Source organism: Peromyscus californicus, unplaced genomic scaffold (assembly GCF_007827085.1).
Source record: "Peromyscus californicus insignis strain IS unplaced genomic scaffold, ASM782708v3 Scaffold_6__1_contigs__length_162567912, whole genome shotgun sequence".
In the NCBI taxonomy this organism is placed as follows: domain Eukaryota; kingdom Metazoa; phylum Chordata; class Mammalia; order Rodentia; family Cricetidae; genus Peromyscus; species Peromyscus californicus.
Genome location: NW_026294584.1, coordinates 98,092,260 through 98,115,684, shown reverse-complemented (window position 1 = coordinate 98,115,684; position 23,425 = coordinate 98,092,260). Strand labels below are relative to the sequence as shown.

General features: G+C 53.6%; 1 protein-coding gene across 14 annotated transcripts in view; it reads right to left on the bottom strand.

The window, feature by feature from the left end:
* Positions 1–8,722: 8,722 nt before the first annotated feature.
* Dctn1 (dynactin subunit 1) overlaps positions 8,723–23,425 on the bottom strand; it is a 34,351-nt gene continuing 19,648 nt past the window's right edge. For 5 of the 14 annotated variants that reach the window (XM_052720519.1, XM_052720506.1, XM_052720509.1 and 2 more), the window contains 27 exons: positions 22,556–22,573; positions 21,205–21,225; positions 19,633–19,824; positions 19,104–19,301; positions 18,776–18,980; positions 18,626–18,704; positions 18,338–18,497; positions 18,131–18,235; positions 17,763–17,954; positions 17,553–17,669; positions 17,178–17,330; positions 16,196–16,356; positions 15,917–16,085; positions 15,041–15,109; positions 14,792–14,854; positions 14,550–14,699; positions 14,237–14,398; positions 14,019–14,150; positions 13,719–13,844; positions 13,154–13,296; positions 12,757–12,923; positions 11,511–11,525; positions 11,210–11,343; positions 10,885–11,077; positions 10,176–10,255; positions 9,607–9,696; positions 8,723–9,197 (listed from right to left, as the gene is read on the bottom strand). In XM_052720519.1, coding sequence (XP_052576479.1) covers positions 9,060–9,197; positions 9,607–9,696; positions 10,176–10,255; positions 10,885–11,077; positions 11,210–11,343; positions 11,511–11,525; positions 12,757–12,923; positions 13,154–13,296; positions 13,719–13,844; positions 14,019–14,150; positions 14,237–14,398; positions 14,550–14,699; positions 14,792–14,854; positions 15,041–15,109; positions 15,917–16,085; positions 16,196–16,356; positions 17,178–17,330; positions 17,553–17,669; positions 17,763–17,954; positions 18,131–18,235; positions 18,338–18,497; positions 18,626–18,704; positions 18,776–18,980; positions 19,104–19,301; positions 19,633–19,824; positions 21,205–21,225; positions 22,556–22,573 — 3,432 coding nt within the window. In that variant the 3' untranslated portion in view covers positions 8,723–9,059. The remainder of the gene's footprint in view (positions 9,198–9,606; positions 9,697–10,175; positions 10,256–10,884; positions 11,078–11,209; positions 11,344–11,510; positions 11,526–12,756; positions 12,924–13,153; positions 13,297–13,718; positions 13,845–14,018; positions 14,151–14,236; positions 14,399–14,549; positions 14,700–14,791; positions 14,855–15,040; positions 15,110–15,916; positions 16,086–16,195; positions 16,357–17,177; positions 17,331–17,552; positions 17,670–17,762; positions 17,955–18,130; positions 18,236–18,337; positions 18,498–18,625; positions 18,705–18,775; positions 18,981–19,103; positions 19,302–19,632; positions 19,825–21,204; positions 21,226–22,555; positions 22,574–23,425) is intronic. The other 9 variants (XM_052720516.1, XM_052720518.1, XM_052720520.1 and 6 more) reach the window with 5 other exon arrangements.

Here is a 23,425-nt window from a genome sequence, read left to right as displayed (position 1 = left end):
AGAAAGTGGAAGATGCCCTCTTAGACATAGGAGCCACAAAGCTAAGGTCACTGGGTTTCTAAGTCGGAATTTCAACAAAGCCAGGGTTGGGGGGGCTGTTTCTTTGGACCTCCAGGAATCTCGATGTCTATAATCTGTTTGTTACATCTAGGGACAGCTGGATTCCTGAGCACACCCTCCCACACATTCCTTAAAGACCCCGAGGAGAGGGTGCAGCACAGGCGGTGTGACATTGAGGACAGCTGTCTTCCAAGATCCCAAGAAAAGGGTGGTTAAAAAAAAAAGTCTTGTTTGGCCCCAAGGAATGAGGATTTCCATACAGGTCTCTTTATCTACATGAGTCGATGAAGAGGCTGCACACAGCCCTTAGTGAACTAGAAGAGGTATCAAGTAGACACAAGACTTCTCCCCTGGCTCGAGAGCCTAGGGTGAAGAGCAGTAGTTATGCCTCGAGGTAGAGAACATGTAACTAGACGTAGGGCCCACCCCCGGCTGTGGAAGTGTGGCATTGCGCCCGTGTGTACGCACATACTGGCCTCTAGCTCGGAAGGAGAGGAAATCCAGAGAGGCAGCCGGGGAAGGGCAAAATGGCGACATGATAAGGTAACTTTGTTGTTCTGTTATCTCCCCTTCTACTAGGATGGGATGGCTGGGGATTTCTTTAGGCAGCCAGACTGCCCTGTAGCTTTGCACCGGCCTTTGGCAGAAAGCAATACACACTCTCACCAGACCTTCCACAGACTGGGCCTTCCCCGCCCTCTGCCGAGTCAAAGCCTACAACCAAGCTATGGCTGCATGTATCGAATAAACTCTGCTCACCTCCGTGAAGGGGCTGGTGCCCCCAGGGCCTTGAATCCCTTTTAGAGCAGGCCTTCAAACTAGGAACCTCCCCCTTCCCCTTGTTTCCTTTGCTATCAACACAGCCCTCCTTCCTCCTTCACAAACCAACTATTTTCGAACCCAGAAGTCACTGTCTATTCAGATCCTGTAAAGGTAACATGATGTTTTGAGTTTCATTATCTGTGTGGTCCACCGTCCTCATTAGTGTATGTAACCGGCGGGTCCTAAGGAGGGTTATTACTGCCTGCTCAGGTTGTCTGAGCGCAACAGAGCAGGGCCTTCCTCCTCGGAGAACCAACTCCTTTGAAATAGAGAATCCTCAGGAGAGATGCCAGACTTCCTGCCTCGTTAGCCCGTGGGCCTGAGATTGAGAACATTTCACATCCCCAGGGCTGCCACAGGTCTGCAGACCCAAATGCCAGCTCATCAGAGAAGGGAGATGGACCAGGGAAACAAAGAAAGCCCTTGAAGATCGGAGTTGGGCCCAGCTGTGAGCAGCTGGCCTACCTACACAAGGCCTTGGGTTTGATCCCCAGAATGCCAAACCCTGTGAGGCAAAACTACGTATACTCTATGAGTTTTCTAAGTTTCGTATTGAGTTGGTCTTTTTTTTTTTTTGCATTTTAATAACTTGTTCTTTAGTGGGGGCACACGTGTGCCATGGCTCCTAAGAAAGATGGAGGACAACTTTGGGGAGTGGTTCTCTTCTTCCACCCTGTTGAGGCAGGGCCCCTCTTGTAACCTCTGTGCCCTGCACACCCTAGGCTAACTAGGCTGTGACGATACTCCTGCCTCCAGCACACATCTCACTGTAGGAACGCTGGGATTACTGAGGTGGGTCATTGTATCCTGCTTTTCTGTTAAGATTTTCATGTTTGTAGGAATGAGTGCTGTGTCTGCATGTATATATGTGTACCGTGTGTGCTGTGCCCACAGAGGCCAGAAGAGGGCACTGGATCCCAAGGAACTAGAGTTGCAGGTAGTTGTAAGCTGCCATGTGGGTGCTGGGAATGAAATCCAGGTCCTCTGCAAGAGCAGCTGGTGCTCTTAACTGTTGAGTCACCTCCCCAGGCCTGCATCTGGCTTTTGTTTGTTTGTTTGTTTGTTTGTTTTGTTTTGTGTTTTGGGACAGGGTTTCTCTGGGTAGCCCTGGCTGTCCTAGAACTAGCTCTGTAGACCAGACTGGCCTTGAACTCACAGAGATTGGCATCTGGCTTTTTTTTATGACATTCCAGAGATCAAGTTCAGGTGGACAGGTTTGAATAGCTAATGCTTTCACACACTGAGCCATCTCACCATGCCCGTTCTGGCCTTTAAAAAAATTAAAATAATTCCCTTTCTGTGAGAACAACACAAGAGAGACATGGGTGGGAAGTAAGTTTGGGGGAGTGTGAGGAAAGGAGAAAAAACAACTGAGTGGCTGAGACAGAGGCCAGGGAGGAGGAGCGTCCGGGAAGTCCACCGCCTCTCCAGGCTCAGACATCGGGGTGCCCTTACACACGCCTCTCCTTGTGGAACCCTCCCAATGGTCCTGTCAACAGGTCATCTTGACTCTAACCTTTTAGATTTAGAAACGGGCTCAGAGAACGTTTCATTGTGAACTTGAGAACAAGAAGAAAACCAGAGATTAACAGCTGAATTCTGGGGTTCGGGGTGTAGCTCAGGCCTGGAGTGCTTGTCTAGCACCTGCCTTGGGTTCCAGCACCACATACACCCCAACGTGAACGCATGTGCGCATGCACACACACACACACACACACACACACACACACACACACACGATATTCTACCCCTTCTTATTCCACAGCCCCTCCCAACACAGTGTGAGTGATGTCAGTCTCTACATCCAGGGCTGGCGGCTATGACAAAGAAGTCTCAGGTTCAAAGGAACACAGACTGGGAATTTCTACTCAAACAATAAAACTGCCCTCACAGCAGATTGTAGGCCAGGTAGAAAGAGCTGCTGGCATGTCATTGCCCAGAGTTCAAACTGAAATCATGTGGACATTTATTTACTTCAGATATTCTCATTTTCTTTTGTCTCCCTCTACCCTAACCCCACGGAATTCAGGGATCTGAAGGGAGCTGTCCTTGGATTGAGGAGGTCATAGGAGGACGTAAGGTGGGAGCTTTCCTTCCAGGATGCACAAAAAGACCCAGTTTGGGGTCCGAGGCTTCCCAGTGGAGGAAGTGGGGCGGGGGTGGGCGCTGTCCTGGCAGACAGTGTTGGAGTCCAGAGTTCGCTGCAAGTTGCCTGGCACACTGGCAGTCCCTCACCCACACCGAAAGCCACCTTAGCTGATAACCAGATCACTCCGAGAGCCTTCTGCCTTGCTATGCAGAGACAGCCACGTGAGAGTCCATGAGAGCAAAGACAGAAGCACACCGAAAGCCACCTTAGCTGATAACCAGATCACTCCGAGAGCCTTCTGCCTTGCTATGCAGAGACAGCCACGTGAGAGTCCATGAGAGCAAAGACAGAAGCAGGTGACCGGAAGGCAGGACCGAGGAAGCCTGCACCCCACTACAACTGCCGGATCCTGGCTCAGTGGCTCAGGCAGGCTCTGAGTCTGGGCTTCTCACCCTGCCCACTCCCCAGGTAATCTTTTTCCTTTTGTAGGAAGACTGGCTATTCAGAGAACTTGACGGGTAAGGTCCTATCTAATGGGTAGGACCCAATTCACATCCAGAGCAAAGGCCTCTGGGAAATAAAGCGTTGAGGTTTCTAGAGCATTGAGGGGAAACAGGAAATGGAAAGGTTTGGTGTATCATCTTGAGCTAGATTTCTTTAATTTTGATCCTCCCCCCAATTTGGTCCTGAACAATAGCATTTTTATAAATTGCCTGTTCATATCTATATTTATACTGATATGTTTCTTTTTGTTGTTTACAAGAGGGTTTCTATTGTTAAATTTTGAGCCAACACCTCATTATGCAGCCCATGCTAGCCTCAAATTCTTGGGCTCCCCAACACTGGGCTCACAGGGTCTATTTCTTCAATTAGAAAGATAAAAAAGGGCTGGAGAGATGGCTCAGAGGTTAAGAGCACTGCTTGCTCTTCCAAAGGTCCTGAGTTCAATTCCCAGCAACCACATGGTGGCTTACAACCATCTGTAATGAGATCTGGTGCCCTCTTCTGGCCTGCAGGGATATGTGCAGACAGAACACTGTATACATAATAAATAAATAAATCTTTAAAAAAAAAAAGATAAAAAAGAGGGATTGGGGATTTAGCTCAGTGGTGGAGCCCTTGCCTAGCAAGTATAAGGCCCTGGGTTCCGTCCTCAGCTCCGGGGGGTGGGGAGTAAAAAGAAAGAGAATGGTCTCCTTTTCCCAGCATCACAGGAATATTTGGCTTCCAATGACAGTTGTCTGTCCCATGAAACAGAAGCAAAGAGGGAGGAGGTGACAGACATCCCATCCCCTAACCTTCTGGTGCTTGGGCCATTCAGCCACAACTGAAATGCCACACCACCACACCCAGTTGTGCGAAAGTGTGTGTGTGTGTGTGTGTGTGTGTGTGTGTGTGTGTGTGTGTGTGTGTAATCACTTGTCCCTTTGGAATTCATGACAGATTGGCTCCAAACCCCCCTGGCAGTGCCCAGATCCTTGGATGTTAAAGCCCCATGTATGAAATAGTGTAGCATTTGTATAGACCATATATATCTCCACATTTTTAAGTATTTGGATGTGTAGATGCAAGTATGGGCATGTGCTATGATGTGTGTGGAGGTCAGTGGGCAGCTTGAACAAGCTGGTTCTCCCCTTCACCACGTTGGTCTAGAAGCAAACTCAGGTTGTCAGATGTGGTGGTTTGAATGCCATACCCCCTCCTCCCCAGTTGGTGGCACTGTTTGGGCAGTTTAGGGAATGAGGCTGTATTGGAGAAAGTATGTCATTGGGGCGGGTGTGGAAGGTAAACGACTCCTACCATTCCCAGTTGGCTCTCTCTGCTTCCTGCTTGCCTTCAAGATGTGAGCCCTCAGCTTTTGCCCCCCCCCCCTCCCCCAGGCCTGCTGCTTTCTTGCCGTCACGGACCCTTATCCCTCTGGAACTGTAAGTCCAAATCAACCCTTCTTTCTATGGGTTACTTTGGTCATGGTACTTTATGAGAGCACTAGAAAAGTAACTAGTACATCAGGTGTGGCAGCAAACACCTTTACCCACTGCACCAAACTGTCAGCCCCACAAGTATGCCTCTCTTAAAATTTAGTTTTTGAGGGTTGGAGAGATGGATCAGTGGTTAAGAGCACTGGCTGCTCTTCCAGAGGACCCGGGTTCAAGTCCCAGCACCCACACTGCCTGTCCCTGTCTGTAACTCCAGTTTCAGGGGGTTCTAACACCCTCACATTGACATATATGCAATGAGACTCACCTTCCGGAAACCCGTTGTTGAATTCTGTCTTGTTCCCAGGTAGCCAGTGGCTTCCCAGGGAAACCAAGTCAGAACTGCTTCAGCTGGCGTCCTCATTCCTCCGGCCTTATCATCCCCTTTCTCCCCCTTCCCCAAGGGGCAGACTTCAGCCAAGGGCACTCATACTGCTGGAGAGGGTGGAACCCTATAGACACTCATCGAAGACAATGTGGCAAGATTTAATAAAGACACAACATCTCAAATCAGCAACTAGTTTCACTTTGAGAAACTTGTACACACACGTGTACCAGGGCCTGTGAACAAGAAAGCACATTAGCACACACAGCATTTTTTCTTATTTTTAGTGTTTTTAATTTTAAAAGGAGTGTAATCACCTACTTTCCAAAATAAAGTTAAAGCTTTTTCTACTAAAAATTCCTAATTTCCAATATCACCTAATTATGTATGAAACTTAACCAAAGTTGTGATTTATCATTTGGTACTCTAATTTCTCCTTTTCTCACTTTTAGAATTCATTTATTAAAATTTATATAAGCTGGGGGCTGCAGAGGTGGCTCAGTAGTTAAGAGCACTTGGTGCTCTTCCAGAGGACCCGGGTTCAAGTCCCAGCACCCACACGGTGGCTCGCAGCTGTCTGTAACTCCAGTCCCGGGTGACCCAGGGCCTGTTTCTGGCTTCCATGGGTATCAGGCATGTGACGCACGGACATACATGCAGAAAAACACTCACTGCTGCCAACATTTCTTCCCAGTGGGAGACATGAACCACATCTACATCTCCTAAGTTCCCAAAAACAAACTGAGGCACGATTCTGCCCAAGTTCACCCTGGGGAACAAATTAGTTTATCGGGACTCATTAATTAGAGCATGGGTGAAGGGTTATTTACAGGGGTGTGGGTGCTCCTGTCACAACAGGCCAGAACCGTAAAGCCTTTATCCAGCAGGGACAGGGGTCCCCACAGTGCGTAGATGAAGCCCCCTTCCCTAGTCCTCCCAGGTCTATATACTCTAGTGCAGTTAAAGCAGGGTTGCATGCAGCAGGTGGTAGGGAACCACTGGATACTCGGCTGAGGGTCTTGTGACCTCATGGGGGTTGGGGGCTGTGGTGCTCAGTCTGCAAGCCCAGCCGGGATAATCCTTTTGCAAGGGGGAGCAGCTGAACTCCCCAAGAGAGCAGTTGCTTAGCTTGGAAGACAGTCACTCATTCATTCATTCATACACATAAAACTAATTAAAATTAAAAATTAAAACAAATTACATAAGCTGAGTGGGGTGGCCCATGCCTGTAATCCTAACACTCAGGAGACTTAGACAGAAGGACTGAAAATTTGAGACCAGCCAGAGCTACATATTAAGATCTTTCCCCCTGGGGGGGAAAAATCGGGCTAGGGGTCTAGCGAGATGGCTCAGTGGATAAGGCTGCGTGCTGCCAAACTGTGCAGTCTGAGTTCCATCTACATGGTAAAAGGGACGAACCGGGTCCTGAAGGTTGTCTTTGGCCTACACACGTGTACCCACACAAAGTAAACAAATAAACAAATGTAGCAACGGCAACAAAAAGACCGAGCCAGACACGGGGGCGCACACCTTTAATCCCAGCACTAGGAGGCAGAGGCAGGTGGATCTTTCTGATTTTGAGACCAGCCTGGGCTACATAGAGAGTTCCAGGCTCCCCCCAAGCGGGAGGCAGAGGAGTCAACCGTCAATGACCATGGAAACAGATGCAGCGTAGTAGGAGTCCGTACTAAAGAGGTGAGTGATCTGGGTGCAGAGCACACTATCGAATGCAGCCTTCACAGTCCTGGAAAACATCATGATCCTCACTGTGCAAATAAGAAGCTGTCACAGATCAGACGTCTTGGTCATAAAGCAACTAATACCTCACACAGGCCTGGAACAAAGCGTAGAATCCAGGGAGCCACAGGAAGGCACCTTCCCCGTTTGGCAACACTAGAGAGTCCTCTCAAAAAAAAAAAAAGAGACGGGGAGGGGGCGACCAGGGAGGGAGACAAATGGCTTCTCTCCTTCAGGGAGAGAGCTGAGAGCACAGGTGAGTATGGGAACCCCAGGGGTTCCCTAAAGCTGGGACGCTGGGCACATGTGGAGGGGCAGACCTACAAGAGGCTGGAGGGATGGGCAGAAGAACCTAGTCGTGGATGACCTTGTGAGTTACGGAAGATTTACCTTTTAAGTTCTAGACACCTGGAGGGCTGATTTCATTTCAGGAGCGGGAGCCCCACCAGCTTGCACTTTAGAAGGGTACCCTGGTGTGCAGAACTGGTTGAAGGGAGGCAGTGGACGGCAGGTACAGTTTACTGCTGCTGGCATTCCTGCACAAGCAGATGCATGCAGTCCGTAGACGTGCATTTAAAAATGGACAGACTTCGGGGCTGGGAAGGTGGTTCAGCTGGTGTGAACTGAACTCAGTTGAGTTCCAGAAGAGACAGGTGTGGTGTGAGCTTGTAATCCATCCCTGAGCTCCCTGGCCAGCCACAGTTCCTTCATCAACAAGCCCAAAACCCCAGTGAAAGATCCTGTCCCCAAAAATAAGGTGGGCCGCTCCTGAGGTTGTTCTCTGGCCTACACACACACACACACACACACACACACACACACACACACACACACACACACAACCAACCCTTGTCACTAGTTCTGTGGCAACCCAGCCCTACATCCCAGGCCTCCCTGGTACAGAGCAAGTCAAGTCTTAGCATCTAAAATGGCATGTGCTATCCTTGAGAGTAACGAGCAAAGTTACCTAAGGAACTTTCCCAAAACCCTAGCAAGAAAGGCTACAGACAGGGTATTCAAATCCCACAATCCATCGACCTTCCTAGAGGGTGTTGATGGCAAATGAGGCCCCTGGGCTCCCTCCCCACCTGCTACTTCCCCCCCAGCGATGCCCCACTCCTGAGTGCAGAGCCTAGGCCACCTCAACCAGGCCTCTTGAGAATACCTTTCCCCATGTGGGCAATGAGAGAACACCTCAAAGAGCTGGTCAGTAAACACCTAGGCTAAGCTCTCAAGTTCTAGAATGCCACCAGGCCCAGGGAGTCTCCCTCCTGGAAGTACTTCAACAGGTCTAGATCAAGACCAGAAATCCCAAGAATTCACAGCAGCAGCTCCCATGACACTGATGTGAGTTTTGGCACAAGTTTTGTGACTTGCATTGTTTCTTACTGCTCTGCTGCCTCAGTTTCCCTGGTGTAGTGTTAATCTGAGAACGCCATGTCCAATGGAAAGACAAAGGTCAATGCATCAGAAAGACCGGATCCCTCCAGCTCCAGGAAGTGGGAGTGAACAAACTGAACGGGGCTCCCACAGGGCTCCCACCCTCCCACTGAGCGCTCCTTGCCCTTCCGCTCAGGGTAGCTTACTGCACATGTTTTGAGGGCACAGTCTCATCTATCACCAGGTCTTGGCCCATCCAGTTTCTCAGGCAATCCTCCTCCACCCGTTCTGAACCAGCTGACCCAAGTCCCATCAGGACCACACAGAAAGCGGTGAAGTAGAAGATGCTTTAATCAAGGGTGAAGTCCCCAGTCAGGGCAACCTCACTCCATCTTTAGTGGAGGGGTATCAGCCCCTGCTCCAATGCCCCCCCAATACCCTGAGGCCCCTCAGGAAAGAGGGAGCAGCTGAACAGCAAATTAAGGAAGAGGCCAGGGGTGGATAGGCAAACCCAGATTATGGAAGCAGCAGGACCCTGACCAGACCTGGCAGAGCTGACCCAGGCGAGAGCTTTAGCCCACGGTTCAACCTAGGAGGGGCCGAGGCGGCTGCGCACTGGACCGTGGTGCCAGGGGGCCGAGGGTCAAAGGGGACAGCAGGGAAGGCGTGCTTAGGAGATGAGGCGGCTGTGAAGCTGGTGCAGCTGCTCCTGGGTCAGCACCAGCCGGTGTCGCTGTCCTAGGCCTGCCGCACACGAGAAGGTCACTTTGCCCATGTAGACTGTGTCGTCTTGCTGCTCCTCCTTGGCCTTGTATTGGGAACAGAAAGAGGACCTCAGGTCAGGGCTGACTTGATGATGGGCCACTGAAGGGTCCTTGGGTACTGGCACTGGCAGCCCCTGGAAACTGAGGCTTCTGGGTTCTGACACCACAGTGACATCTTTGAAATTAGAATAGGAGTTGAGTCTAACGAGGTAATCTGAGTCCCTCCTGGCATAAGAGTCAGGGCAGGTGTTACTTATGTGCTGGGATAGTCCAGTCTCTAAGTGTTGAGAGCACTCTGGGGGTCTGTGCAGGTAAGGCTTGGCCCTGCCAGGGAGAGTAAGGTGTGCGGCTGGGCCTGCGACTCCAGAGGCCTCTTCAAGTCCCAGGAAGAGGGGGAGAACCCACAGGGCACCCAGCATGGTGCCCCCATCCTGCACCGCATGCCCCCCTTACCCTGAGGAAGGCTGATGAAGGGAAAGTAGCAAAGTCAGTGGGGACCGTAGCTCCGGGACGCTGAGTTACTGTCTCCTTGAGGACCTCATCCTAGGGAGGAGGAGGAGGGAGACAGGGTCATTCAGGGGACCCGGTGGGTAGTTCGAGACCTGCCCAGCTTCACAGAGACACTAGTTTCAGGGGACTTAGCTTTCTATCACTACACTTTGGCTCTTGTCTCTAACCCAGTGCCCATCCAGCACCCCTCCATGCTTTGCACCCCTTCTCTCTTTAAGGCCTAGCTCAGCTTCCCTGGCCTCTAAGAAACCTCCGGCAAATACTCTGCCCTCTCCTGGTCCAGCTGGCAGAAACTGCAGCCACGCATCCTAAAGATCCGCTGGGCCAGCACTGGTGGTTCACCAGCCTAAAGAGGATCCCACTCAGGCACTTTGGTGAGAAGTCCCCCTTCCCTCCCATCGGCTCCCTAATGTGCCTCAAGCATGGAGCAGGTCCAGAGAGACCCCACAAGTGCCTGCCTCTCCCCAGGGGCGAGCCAAGAGGGTTCAGTGTGGGAAGACAGGGTGACCGACCTTGAGCCTCTCGATGGTGTCACTCAGGGACTTGAGCTGAACCACTTGTTCCATAAGCTGAGCTGATGGGCTCTTGGCAGCTGTGAAGAGGGAGGGATGCTGAGGATGCTGTGGTCCATCCGAGCAGCTGAACTACATGGTCACAGCACTGGTACTGGACCCACATAGCACAGGCACTTCAGAGAGAAAGTGCGAACTGGGTCTGGTGGGAAAGCCTAGAACCCCAGCTACAGGGAGACTGGATAAGAGGATAGGGAGTTCAAGGCCTGCCTGGGCAACTTACTGAGACCTTGTCTCAAAACTAAACATAAAAAAATTTAAAAAGTGTCAGGCATGTTAATGCATGTCTTTAATCCCAGTGCTCAGGGAGGCAGAGGCAGGTGGATCACTGAGTTTGAGGCCAGCCTGGTCTACAGAGCAAGTTCCAGGACAGCCAGGGCTACACAGAGGAACCCTGTCTCAAAGAACAAAACAAACAAAAACTTCAAAAGTAAAAATCTGGTGCTACAGAGCATTAGTCTAGCAAGCTTGAGGCCTTCAGTTCAATCCCAGTAGAGAAGAAAGGAAGGAGAGGTGGGTGGGGGGATATGAAGAGAGGATAGGAGTAAAGGTCAGGGAAACAGAACTCTGAGGTCAAAGAACACTGCTAGGAAGAGCCTTGGGCAAAGGCAGAGGCCGCAGCCATCTTCTCACAGTGGAGAGCACACACCTGGACTGGCTCGAGTGATGTCTACTACATGGGTGTGCGTGCTCAGCTGATTCAGCGTCTCCAACAGCTGGCTGGTCTTGCGATACAGGGCCCCATCCACCAGCTCGCCACCAGGGCCCTCGTGGGGTGGGAGGGAAAGCTTCGCAACATGCAGCGGGGGCAGAGCGGCCAAGGACGCCTTCATCTGGGCTCCCTGTCAGGATGTGGGAGGGAGGGCACAGAAGTAGTGCTCAGAGGTGGGAGGTAGCCTCTGCCACCCATCAATGGGCAGGCATGCCCAAGCTCCAGCCAAGCTCCAGCCCCAGGTTCCCCGTGAGTGCCTTACTTTGAGGATGCTATTCTCATGCTGGAGCTGAGAGATGTGCAGCCTCATGGCAGAGATCTGCTGAAGCAGCAGTGGTGAGTCCTTCACCAGCCCCGGGCCTGGCAAGGCCCCCGGAGCCTGCCCAGGAGTGCCCCCTGTGAAGATCACACGGGATGTCATTAGCCCTGGCCGCAGAGATTGAAAACTTGGCTCCTCCCTTTTCCTCCCTCCCTCCCCCACTTCTGAAGGCTCAGGGGGAGAAGCCTCATGCTGTTCCCAGTCCCAGTGGCCTTGGGAAACCCCAGTAGCAGGGAGTCTCTACCTCGCTGCTGTTCTTCTGTGTACAGGAAAGCCCGTGGGGGAGCAGAAAGAGAGAGAGGGGGTTAGACGATGTTGGGGTGCAGGGCGAAACAAAGGACTCTGGACATGACATGCACAAGACCCTTTCCTCAACGCCAAAACCTCCTCTCTAAGAGCCTGCCTCTGCCTCGGGGTGAGAGCGGAGTGAGGGAGAGCAAAGGTGGACGAGGCAGGCCCGAGTCAGTGTGCACCGAGAGAGAAAGGCCCCGTGAGTGCAGTGCAGGAAGCCCTTGGGCGAGAGGTTCCTGTCTCCTGCTTCTCTGCAAGAGCAGCAGCATGGGGAACGCTCCAGAGGCTGCACCTCTGCACCCCGTGTGCTCACCAGCTGCAGAGCTCAGGGAGAAGACACAGGCACTCTGCCTTGCTCCCAGGCAAATGACCTTTTTTGATGGGGTGTTTCATTAACTTAGAAGCAGAATTTGTTTAAGAGTCTGGACTAGAACAACACAAAATGGTGAGTCTAAAGATTCTCTTCCAAAGAACACAGAGCTGTAGGTGTAAAATGTCACAAAGGTACTTGGTCACTTCCCTGCATCAGGTTGTATCTATGACAAGGATTTTGAAGAGGGCAGGCCCTCAGGTGAGGTGAGCAGGTAGAAGGCCCTGAGACCTTGGGGTTTAATTATGGGGCCAGGAGATTGTCCTCTGGGGGTGAAAAGGTCAAGCACAGAACTGGAGGGGAAACAGAAGCAAGAGGCAGTGGCCTCTGCCTTACCCAGGGCCTGGGAAACAGCCTGGAAGACAGAAAACTCCACAGGAGGCTTGCTGACCATACTAAGAGGCTAAACAAAGGCCAGAACAGAAGCCATGAGCAACACTGGGAGAATATGCCGTGGAGATCCACGAGGAAATGGAGCAGGCATGCTGAGGGACCACCCGACACTGGCCTCAGGCAAGGCTGGACACTCCAGCAGTGTGGCCCGGCCTGTCTTGAATATGGCTGAGATGGAAAGGCCAGATGGCAGCTCCAAAGGGGCAGTAGAGCCTAACTCAGTCGATACTCTGACTTCCCTGACAGTCTTGCTAACACGCTACGTTACTCAGCAGCTCTCTAAACGTCTCTTCACAGCAAATGAAAACCTGGAGGAAGCAGGCAGCGTGAAGCGGGGCAAGCGCGTTCTTGGCTGAACATCTAGGGTAGGGGCACCTGAAGTCAAACTGAGGCCACAAGAGAGGGCAGTCAGTCTTCTCTGGGCCACTGTACTCACCACCAGCAATGCCAGAGACCAGGGTAGCGATGCCTGAGGGAGGGGGGCCCCGGAGCCCCTCAATTGTGCGCTTGGACTGGCTGCTCAGCCGCTGCTTTAGTTCAGCCTTCTCTGCCTCCAGCTGGTCGATGTCAGCCTGGAGCGCATCCATTGTCTCCTCGAAGTCTCTGTGGAAGAGAACCTGGGCTGGGGCCTGTCCCTTCCTCACAGCCCCACAGGACTCTCCACCCTGACAGCGGCCCTCAGAGGCAACCCCAGCTACAGTCGGAGCAATCAGTGGAGCAGACTAGGGAGGGAAAATGGGCAGTCAGACTACAAGGACAAAGGAGTCACTAGCAACAGAGGGCGGCCGACAGGAGAGGGTGGAGGACTCCGGGCCCCAGGGATGGTGCCTGACTTCTCCTTCTTCCGCAGCAGGGTCTGAGTCTCCTCCAACCGAGTCTGGACTTTCTCGATGCGCTCGTCTGCATCCTTGGCAGCGCTGTCCAGCTTCTTCTCCAAGAGGCTCAGCCGCACGTTGGCCTCACTCAGCTCCTCCCCCTGGACGAGGTCACACTTGTAGTTCCCCACATCCTCCCCAGAACCCCAGGACTGGGTCAGGCTATGGGATGTGGGGCTCCCTCCCTGATGACCCCTAGCTGCAGGCCCCACTTCTTTCCTTGACTCCCACACCACCCTGATCCCCACTGCTGGCACCTGCTGCTGCCCAGTCCTGCCACACCTCCTAGTCTTCAGCTTAATTTTTTAATTAATTAGTGTTATGTGTATGGGTGTTTTGACTACACGTATGTCTGTGTACCATGTGTGTACCTGGTGCCCTCAGAGGCTGGAAGAGGGCATTGGACCCCCTAGGACTCGAGTTAAAAGGTGGTTGTGAGCCACCCTGTGGGTGCTGGGAATCAAATCAGGGTCCCCTCGAGAGCAGCCAGTGCTCTTAAATCCATCTCTCCAGCCCTCCGCACCTTAATCTTGAGCGACTTCTTTAACTCCTTGATAACCGTCTCTCGGTCTTCAAGCTTCAAACCCAGACCTTCAGCATCCGTGATCTCTGCCCGCAGGGCTGCAGCCCGAAGTTCAACCGGAGGAGGCTAAAGGACAGGTGGGTCAGAGGCTGGAGGCCGAGGCAGAGGCCACTAGTGCCCTCCTTTCAGAGACATCCAGTCACAGGATGCTCCTCCCTCCAGACTCCTCGCCCTCCACAACCGAGGCAGCTCTGCAAGCTGCGCCCCTGCGGGCCCCTGGGTCCCCAGGACCCCACCTACCTTGCTGGGAGGCCGCTCTGCGTCGTACTCGCCCTCCTGCATGGCTGTGGCCAGCTTGTTCATCGTGCTGATGAGGATGGTACATGACTGACGCAGACACTCATAGGGGCTGCTGGAGGGGCTCCCGTAGATCTGCGGGAGCCAAGGGCAAGCGTGAGAGGAAGGCCCGCGACAGCCTCTGCCTCCTCCAGCCCCACAGCCCCAGGTTCCAGGCCAACCTGCTCGCTGGCTTTGAAAGCCAGCTCCTCTAGCGCAGCCACAGGCAGCCCTTCATTCTCTGCCAGGGGGGCAATAAGCTGGGCGGCGGCAGCTGCCACCTCCTGCAGAACAGCCACCACCCACGTCAAGTGCTTCCTGCAGTCGAGGAGTGTGTCGGATACCTGCGTGACAGGCTAAAGTCAAGAGCCCACCTGGTCCAGCATTAGAGTTCCTCGCTTCCCAATCCAGGCCCTGACAGATCCAGAGCTTTATGTGATATAGGCCCCTCCCATTTCTGCTAAGCTTCCTTCCCTCACACTCTCAGCCCGAAACCTGTGGTCCAAAGGCCAGTGCTGCTGGGATCCCAGGAGCATCTGTCCCTGGCATTCGCCTTCGGATCTTCTTGCAGAACTGGCGGATGTCACTGCATGATGTTTCCAGGTCTCGGAGAAGAAGGGCAATATCTGTTGCCTCCTGCCCACCCTACACAGGAAAAGGAGCCAGGCAGAGCCAGGTCAGCACTAGGGGAGGTGGGGGAGGCACAGAAAGACCCCTCAGATCTAGGTGTACCTCACCTGCAGGAAGGCACGCAGCCGCCCCACCTCCACGCCCATACAATCCAGGGCACTCTGGGTGAACTGTGCAAAGAGAAACATGTGGTCTTAGTCGCTAATGTGAGCTCTTCTGTCCCATCATCCTCTCTACGAAGTCCCGCCCTCTGATGACTGTACACACACACAGGGGTCCTCTACCGTTGCTGACCTCTGACCCGACTTCCTTTCCTCATCCCTACAGCAACCTTAATCACGATCTACACATGTCACCTTGATGTGGTCAGCCAGCTGCATGGTGGAATCCTCGGGCTGTTCGGCAAGGTGGATGCTGTACAGATGCTGAGGAGGAACGACACAGAGACAGCCTTTAGCGTACAGAAGGGCCAGGGCTGAGAGACTGTCCTCTTCCCAAACTAGAGTTTGAGCCCTGGACACTGTGGTCTTCAGAGGTACAAAACCTTCCAAAACCTCCAGGCAGCGCAACCCCAGGCAAGTTCACATCAGAGCAAATGAGAACTGGGATTGGTGGTGTGGGCCCATGATCCTAGCACTGGGGAGGCACACAGAAGCATCAGAGGTCAAGGCCAGCCTGAGCTACAGGGAGACGCTGTCCTATAAAAACGACAGTGAGATAGCTAAGCAGGAAAGACACCTGCTCACAAGCCAAGCAACCAGAGCTCAATCCTCAAGACCCACATGGTGGGAGGAAAGAGTTAACTTCCTTGCGCTGTTAATGACCTCTACATGGACCCTGGCATGCAGACACACATACATGCACATACACTACACACACAGATTTTTTTTTTTTTAAATCCAGACATGATAGCACAGACCTATTATCCCAGCATTTGGGATGGAGGCAGGAGGATCAGGAGTTCAAGGTTATCACTGGCTACATAGCAAGTTTAAGGCCAGCCTGGGTTACATGAGACCCAGTCTCAAAAGAATAAAACAAAAAAACTAGGCCTATCTCCTCCAACAACAACAAACCTACCCCAAACAACAATAAAAACAAAACCAGAGCAAACTAGGTCTCAAGCAGCCAACTCCAGACATAAAACCTTGTATACCCTGGCAGTAACTCCCATTAGGTAGACATCCCCTCCTGCCCTGCCGCTTCCCCAAGCCTGGATTCTGGCCCCAGACCTGGTAATACTTGATGGCCTTGGTGAGGGGCTCCACGTTGACAGTCTCGTCCAGCTGATCCTTGTGCAGCAGCTCAATGAGGAAATCTAAGGAGCGTTCGTGGGCACTCATCTCAGGGTAGAGGCTGCCCACCTTCTTATACACGTCCACATTGCACTGGGAGAGGGCACTAAAAACCAAAGAAGGGCTCTGTGAGGCCAAGGTCTCCAGACAATGTCTCCGTGCCGGCCAATCCTGGACCCGCGGCCAGGATGCAGGGGAGGATGAGGTGTCTCTTACTGCTCATAGCGATGCAGCGTGGCCTGCAGTAGACTCAGCGAGTACACCAGGCCCGCAGCAAAGCTCAGCTGCTCCCCAGCAGCTCCTCGGAGCCCAGGCCGCTCGGAACAGTTCTCGCTTAGGTCAAACTTCTCCTGGGCCTGCTTCCGGATGAGCTCTGCCTGTAGGAAGAAGATCAGGGTCCCGGAACTGGGAGAAGAGGACAAAGAGCACAGACCCAGGACCCCAGGACCCAGCTAAACAACTATGTGCAGGGTGTGGGTACACACGGAAGAGAAGCAGAAACAGCTCCCAGACTGGCAGGAGGTTCCCAGAGGAGCAGGGTCATGATGCCAGCAGCTTAGGAATGGCCAAAAGACTGGAGGGCAGTAGAACCATGTGGCATAAAGTTGCTGCGCTCAAAATCTGCCATTTAGCCCCTAGCAAACCCCTGGCTACCTCTGGCCTAAATGTTCTTCCTTCAGTAACCTTCACCTTCGCCTAAAACGGACCTGCAACTGCCTCACAAGAAGGCTACTTCTCTTTCCTGGACAGTTGCTCCTATCTGGAGGGGACTGCTTCCAGACCCCTCCTGTATACACTAACAAACGATGTTTGAGTACCTCATGTTAAATCACAGGAGCTGCATGTCAACTATGTGCACACTCCTGTATACATTAAACCACCTCTAGGAGACTGATAACACCTAACACAAGCTAAGTGGTGCCACGGCTACACTGGATTCTTCAGGAAACGATGACAAAACAACGATGCACACACAAGGTTTTTCTCCGAGTATTTCTGAACTGCAGTTGGTGGACGGAATGCAGAGCCCAATATGGCAGCTGGCTCTGGATTCACTGAGACCTTGCTGCCTGAGCGTACTCCACGACCTTGTAAGCTCTGGGGGCAGACGGTGCCTGCTGCCTTCCGTTCCCGTCCTCCATGCTGGCTCACACCAAGTTTAGCAGGTTCTGCTGCACGTGTGACTGACTGGCCTTACCTTGCATATGAGGCGGGGCATGAGCAGCAGCACCAGGACACAGTCGTGGTCCCCGCCTGGCCGGAGGAAGCTGTCAGGCATGAAGGCCGTCAGCAGGGACATGTGCCGGTTGGCCTGGGCCACCTCCATCTGTCTCAACTCCATCTCAATGGCCTGCAGGGTGGACAGGGAGGAGGGCTCAGCCCAAACGGAAAGCTGCAGAACCACCACGACTTGCTTCACCAGGGCCTTTGTCTCTAGGATAAGCCCAGGCCAGAATTCTTCCACAACTACCCCACAAAGCACCCTGAGTCCAGAACCCACACCGTGTCAGCCCACTGCTGCCCCCAGGCTGGGCTCTCTAACACCCGACTTTAGAGGGCCCACTTTTCTGACCTTGGCATGAGCCTTGGTCTCAGCAAACTTGATTTTGAAATCAAAAGTCTCAGGCGGTGGCTGCTGCTGTCTCTCCACGGATGCTTCCTGCTGGTTTGTCAGCTCCCGGTTGACATCCTGAGGGCAGACAGTGGAGCACAGTGGGTCCTGGGAGCCGAGCACGATCGTGAGCAGGGAGCAGGGAGCAGGGAGCAGGGGCGAGGCAGGCACCTGCAGGTGTGCGGTCAACTGGCGGTACTTCTTGATGGTCTGCTGATAGTCCGCAACTGTTTCCTGGGCTGCTTCCACACGCTTCTGGGCCTCCCGAACTCGGGCTCCTGCCATGTCCAGCTGCTCACGGAGCTCCAGCTCTGTCTCACGTGCATTCTCCTGCAGCTCATCATTCATCTCGTTCATTGCTTCCTGGATGCCACAAAGTTGGGAGAGGGCACAGGCAGAGTCAGGATGGCAGGGCCAGAATGTTCCCCTTACCACAACCCCTGCTCACAGGTCAAGGGTCTGATGTCAATCTCTCTCAGAAGGTCCCTTCCAAATACTCTCCACCAGGGTCAGAAGTCAGGGATCTGCTCTTCTCTTACCAAATCCCCCACGGTCTCCCGCAGTTCCCGAACTTTCTCTTCTAGATTCAGGTTCCGGTCAGTCAGCATCTCCACCATCTCCTCAGCACCCAGCGCAGCGTCGACCTGTGTTAAGGGTGATGGACAGGGAGAAAGTGCTGCTGTAAGGGCCTGGAGGGAGAGGGCAGCAGAGCGAGGTCCAGGGGCCTGGGCAGGGCTGTGTCAGACCTGTTCCTTAAGCTCATCAATGGTGCTCTCCGCCTGGCTCAGCTCCTCCTGAAGACGCTCCCGCTGCTGCCTCACAACCTCCAGCTCCTGGTTCTTCTTCTCCATGAGCTTCTGGAGCTTCACATGCTCCTGCTTCTCTGAGGAAGAGAGATCTCGCATCCTGTGGAGAAGTGGCAGGAGCAAGGGAGGGGGCCAGAGAGAAGAGAGGGATGGCAGAAAGCATGTGTCAATCACAAGGTAACGAGCATTTGGACACTCGAGGCAGGAGAGGGCCAGAGGGAGGCCTACCTCACCAGGGCGTCCTTTAGGCGGGCATTCTGCTCCTCTAGCTGCTTGAGCTGGTAGCTGGATGCCGCCCCGTCTGAACCTGTAAGGGTGGCAGTGTGTTCATGCTGGTCCTCCTCCACCAGCTGGCCCCCACTGGTCCTGGTCCCTTACCTTTCTCTTCAATCTCAGCCTTGAGGATCTCCAAGTCTGTGGTGAGCTCATCCACACGTTCCTTCAGTGCCTCCACCTCCTGCTGCAGAGACTCAGCCCGCTCTTCAGCCATTTCCTTGTCCAGAGTGGCCATCTCAATGGCATCAGCTGTGTCTGCCATCTCCTCCATGTAGCGCTCCTTTGCCTCCAGCGCCTCCTTGGCTTCCTGGAGGTTGGAGGTAGGCGGAGCCGGAGCGGAGTGAGTCCCATGCTGCCCTTTCTCCCGAGACACCCTACATTGCAGCCTGGCCCCTCATCTCCCCGGCACCAGCTTCATCCCAAGGCCCACCTTCCGCGCCTCTTTGAGGCGCCGCTGCAGGTCTGCCTGCTGCTCCTGCATTTTGCTCTTCCATTCCTGCACCTGCTCCAGCTGGATCTTGTGTTTCTCCAGCTCTTTCAGCTTCGCCTTGTCTTCTGACCGCTTCAGACGCAGAGTCTCCAGTTTCTCCTCCAGGTCCCGCACCTGGGCCCTCAGCCCTTCCTCCTCCTGCCAAGAGGAGCTCCATGGTTTGTGCACAGTCCCTGGCCCACCCTAACAAAACTGAGCTATAGCCAAGACAAGAATGTACGGAAACATCTCCTAGACTGAGCATCAAGAGCCAGCAGCACAGAGACATCGAAGAGGAAGACGTGGCATGCCATTACAGAGTAGGTATAAAGGCAGGCAGGGAAGGACAGCCCAGCCAAGAGTGAGAGCCACACGCTACGTCTATCCTAGTGCTTTCTGATTCCAGGCCTAGGTCATCCCCAACCCTGGGGATGCTTCCAACACCTGGCCTGGGGTCACAGGTCCCTGGGCGCCTTGAGTCTACCCTTACCTTAGAGGGAGAAGGAAGTGGGGGTGCTGCTCCAGGAGAGGTGAGGGCTGGTGTGGGGATGATGGGTGCTGCCAGCGGAGTCTGAGCTGGGGTGCTGGGCTCACTGCTGCTTAGTTCACCGGCTGATGCTGATCCAGAGGGGCCCAGGGAGCTACTGGCCCCCGACACCCCAGTACTGGCTGGGCGAGTAGGCTGTGAGAGGACAAGGGCAGGCCACAGAAGGAACAGAACATGGGATGCAGAAGAAGAGGCAGAGCAAGGGATGGAGTAGAGGAGACAAAAGACACAGCGGAGAAGAAAACACAATGAGACCACAGATGCGGAGGGACAGACAGTGAGAGTCCAAAGGCACAGGACAAAGGACAGTAGAGAAAAGGAGGGAAGGATGGGGGACAGAAGATTGTAAGTTCCTCCCTTGGCAGTGTGTCCACACTCTCCTCGCTCTGCCATTAACCTTCAGAGCAGGATCTTACTCCCCAGAACTCCCCTCTGGACCCCACACGTGATCATTCTAGCAACTTCTTAATACTCCCATTCCCATCCTTGTGCTGGGACCATGTCCAACTCCCCCAGCAGAGAAAAAGTGCCTCAATGTCATTCCCAGAAGCCAAGAACAGATTAGAGATTGTTCTCAATTGTCACGTTCTCAGAGGGCTGGAACAAAAATGTGGTGTCAAGCCTGCTCCCCTGGTAAGTGCTACTTAGTCTGGGAGTCGAGCTGAGTATCACTCCTTTGGTCTACATCAAGGGATCCTAGAGGCTACTGGGCTGAGTTGGGAAGTGTAGATAGACCACCCTGGAAACAAGGCAAGTAGAGTGTACCCCTGTACTTCCTCCCCAGGACAAAGCTCTAGTTAAGTAACAGTACCCAGGCCCCTGACCCTGGAGTGGGGAGCTGGTTAGCTTCCAGGAAGTCACAAACCCAGGAGTAGACAGTGCCGCTCTGGCAACGCTGAACCCCAAAGTTCCCTTGGTGAGCAGACATGTAGAAACCACAGAGTACCCACCAACACTCCCAGCCCGAGGCCTTCAGATACTCACCCCCTCACTCAGATACTGTGCACTGTCAAGATCCTCACCTCTTCTAATCTCACCCTTTAAAGATGCTCAAAGCCTGTCTTGATTAGCTGTAGCCCCTCTTACTGCTCTTCCTTACTCAACCTACTGGCTAAGATGGCCTCTTAAGGATTAGGAGTTGCCAGGGCTGGAAGGTGGCTCAGCAGTTAAAAGAGTTTTGGCTGCTCTCCCGGAGGACCCAGGCTTGATTCCCAGCCCTCACATGACAACTCCCAGCAGATCTGACACCCTCTCTGAGGGCACACAGACAGACATACATACATACATGCAGGCAACATTCACACACATAAAATAAAAATAAATCTTAAAAAAAGATGAGAAATCATTTCCCCAGGAGGGTCCAGTTACCAGCCTCGAGCTGCTCTTCTCCCTCAAAGAGAACCCTTCGTACACTGTAACCAACATTTACTTGCTAGCATGCATGGCCACATACATGCACATGCCTGAAACGTGTGTGCACTCAGCAGTGGCTTACGGAGACCTGCTTGTTCTCACCTTGGGCCGTCGAGTTGTGGTCTGGACAGGCAACAGGAGCCAGAAGAGAAGGAGTCAGGAAAGAGAGGGCCACGGCAGGAGGACAGAGGTAGCAATGAGAGCAGCAGCAGCAACAGACAAGGCTAGCCCCACCATCCCACTGCCTCCCTCAGGAGTCACCCTACCTACTCCAGGAACTCCCAGCTCCTGCTGCTCTGTCCTGCACTCATTTAACCAACCCCTGCAGGCCTCACCCCTTCAGATACCCTGCAGATCCCAGAAGTCCTGCCCCTAGGCTGAGCCACAGCAGAGCAAAGGCAGCAGCTGGCAGGAAGGTCTCCAGAGACTGTCCTTCTGTGAGGGATCTCTCACTCCAGCCTAGAGGCCCCACCCAGACACCACTCCCAAGGACCGTCCCAAATCAGCCTCTTCCATCAAGTGCTAAACTCTAGAGAGGACACCCTAGGACCCGGCCCATGATACACTCAGAAACAGGAACTCAGATCCTGAAGGCAGAACAAGGCTATCTCGTGTGTGTGTGTGTGTGTGTGTGTGTGTGTGTGTGTGTGTGTGTGTGTGTGTCCCTCAGGTCCAGGCCCTGCAGCAGGCCCCATCCCTAAGGCAGAGGGCTCAGGTGTCAGGACTCCAAATACTGCATCAGTAAAAGCCCACAGCTCAGCAAAGTAACGCTCCCAGCTGGAGGAGAGCAGGGGGGGTGGGCAGAGCACTCAGGATCCATCTTCCAAAAGCAACCCAGGAGGCCTTTGGGGTATTTCAGAGTGGCAAAGGGGCAATTAGCCCCAACTCCCAGAGGCTTGCTGGCTGTGCCTCAGGGCTCTCGCAGAGACAAGATTCAGCTTGAGCTCTGTTTTCAGCAGACACTAAGTCCAAGAAGACCAATGTCCACCCTCTAGTCAGGACTAGTTCACCACAGCTGTGGGTCCCCGTCCTACCCTGATTAACTCCCGAGCACAAACTCTGGGGAGGCGGATGCTGGGAGAACAAGCAAAGGTTGGTAAGTAGGCCTGCTTCAAGCACTGACAGACCTAGCCTGCTGCTGCCTCAGGCTGGACCCCAGGAAACCCTCCCAAGTGCGCCTGCAGTAAAGACTACCTGAAGCCCAAGCCTGAGACCACTGGGTATAAGGCCTAGAAGACTCAATCTGAGCCCAAAGCAAGTAGATCAAGAAACAGATGTCCAGGGGTGGGGCACAGTAGTGACACACACCTCTCCCTGCCCCCCTCCCCTTCATCCTTCCCCTCCTCCCCCAGCCAGGTAGACTGATGAAGTCAATCAGCCCCCACCCCCACCCCAGCAGCCTGCTTCCATCGCCCTGGCAACCCGGCAGCAGGACCAGAGCAAGCAAGAGTACCTTTCGGGCTGTCGGTGCCTGTCTCATCATTGCAGAAAACCACAGAAAGCAAGGAAGAGGAAAGAGAGGGATGGACAGAGGAGGGCAGACAAACCAGGGAGGAAAGACAGACGAAGGGAGGGAGGGAGGGAAAGGCGGCGGAGACAGGAGATTAGTGCATCAGATCCCAACAATGCAGCCTCAGCTTCCGGGCCGCAAAAGGCTGCTGTGGTGACACGGAGGCCCTGGCAGGTGCGCAGCGGGACAGCAGACGATTGTGAGCTCCGGCAGGCTCCAGCAGGCTCTGGAGCCTTGCTTGGCCCAGGTCGCCAGCTTAAGCTGATGGCAGCCTCAGTGGCCGCAGCAGCAGCTCCACCTGACGTCATGCACCCACCCTCCTCAGCTCCATGGGGGTGGAGCTACCAGTCCTAGGTCACCTAGCAACCACCCAGAACCCGTGGCTCCTCCTCCTCCTCCTCCGGATGGAACTAAATCCTGCGCAAAGCTGACCTTCCTCCCCATCAAACACAAGGTTCTAGCTCCGCCCTCTTCTTCACTTCCACCTCCAAGACTGCTTCAAAAAGCTGGGCCAGGGGCCATTGCAGAAATGGTACCTCATGGAGCCAGAGAATTTGTGGACAGGAACAGAGGGCCTGCCGGCTCCATTAACTTCTCATAATTAATTCTGGCCCCTGACAACCTCATCACGTCCACTTCTCTTACACAAACGTCTATCAAGAACACATAGTCAGAGCACCCCTCCAGCACCCAGCTCCAGCTCTGAAGAGTACACAGTGATTAGGGAGTCCTGGGACATGCCACTGGCAGCAGCAACAGCTCTAATAACAGTGTTGGGCTCTTCCCTCACCTCTCCAAGCTATCCAGAGATAA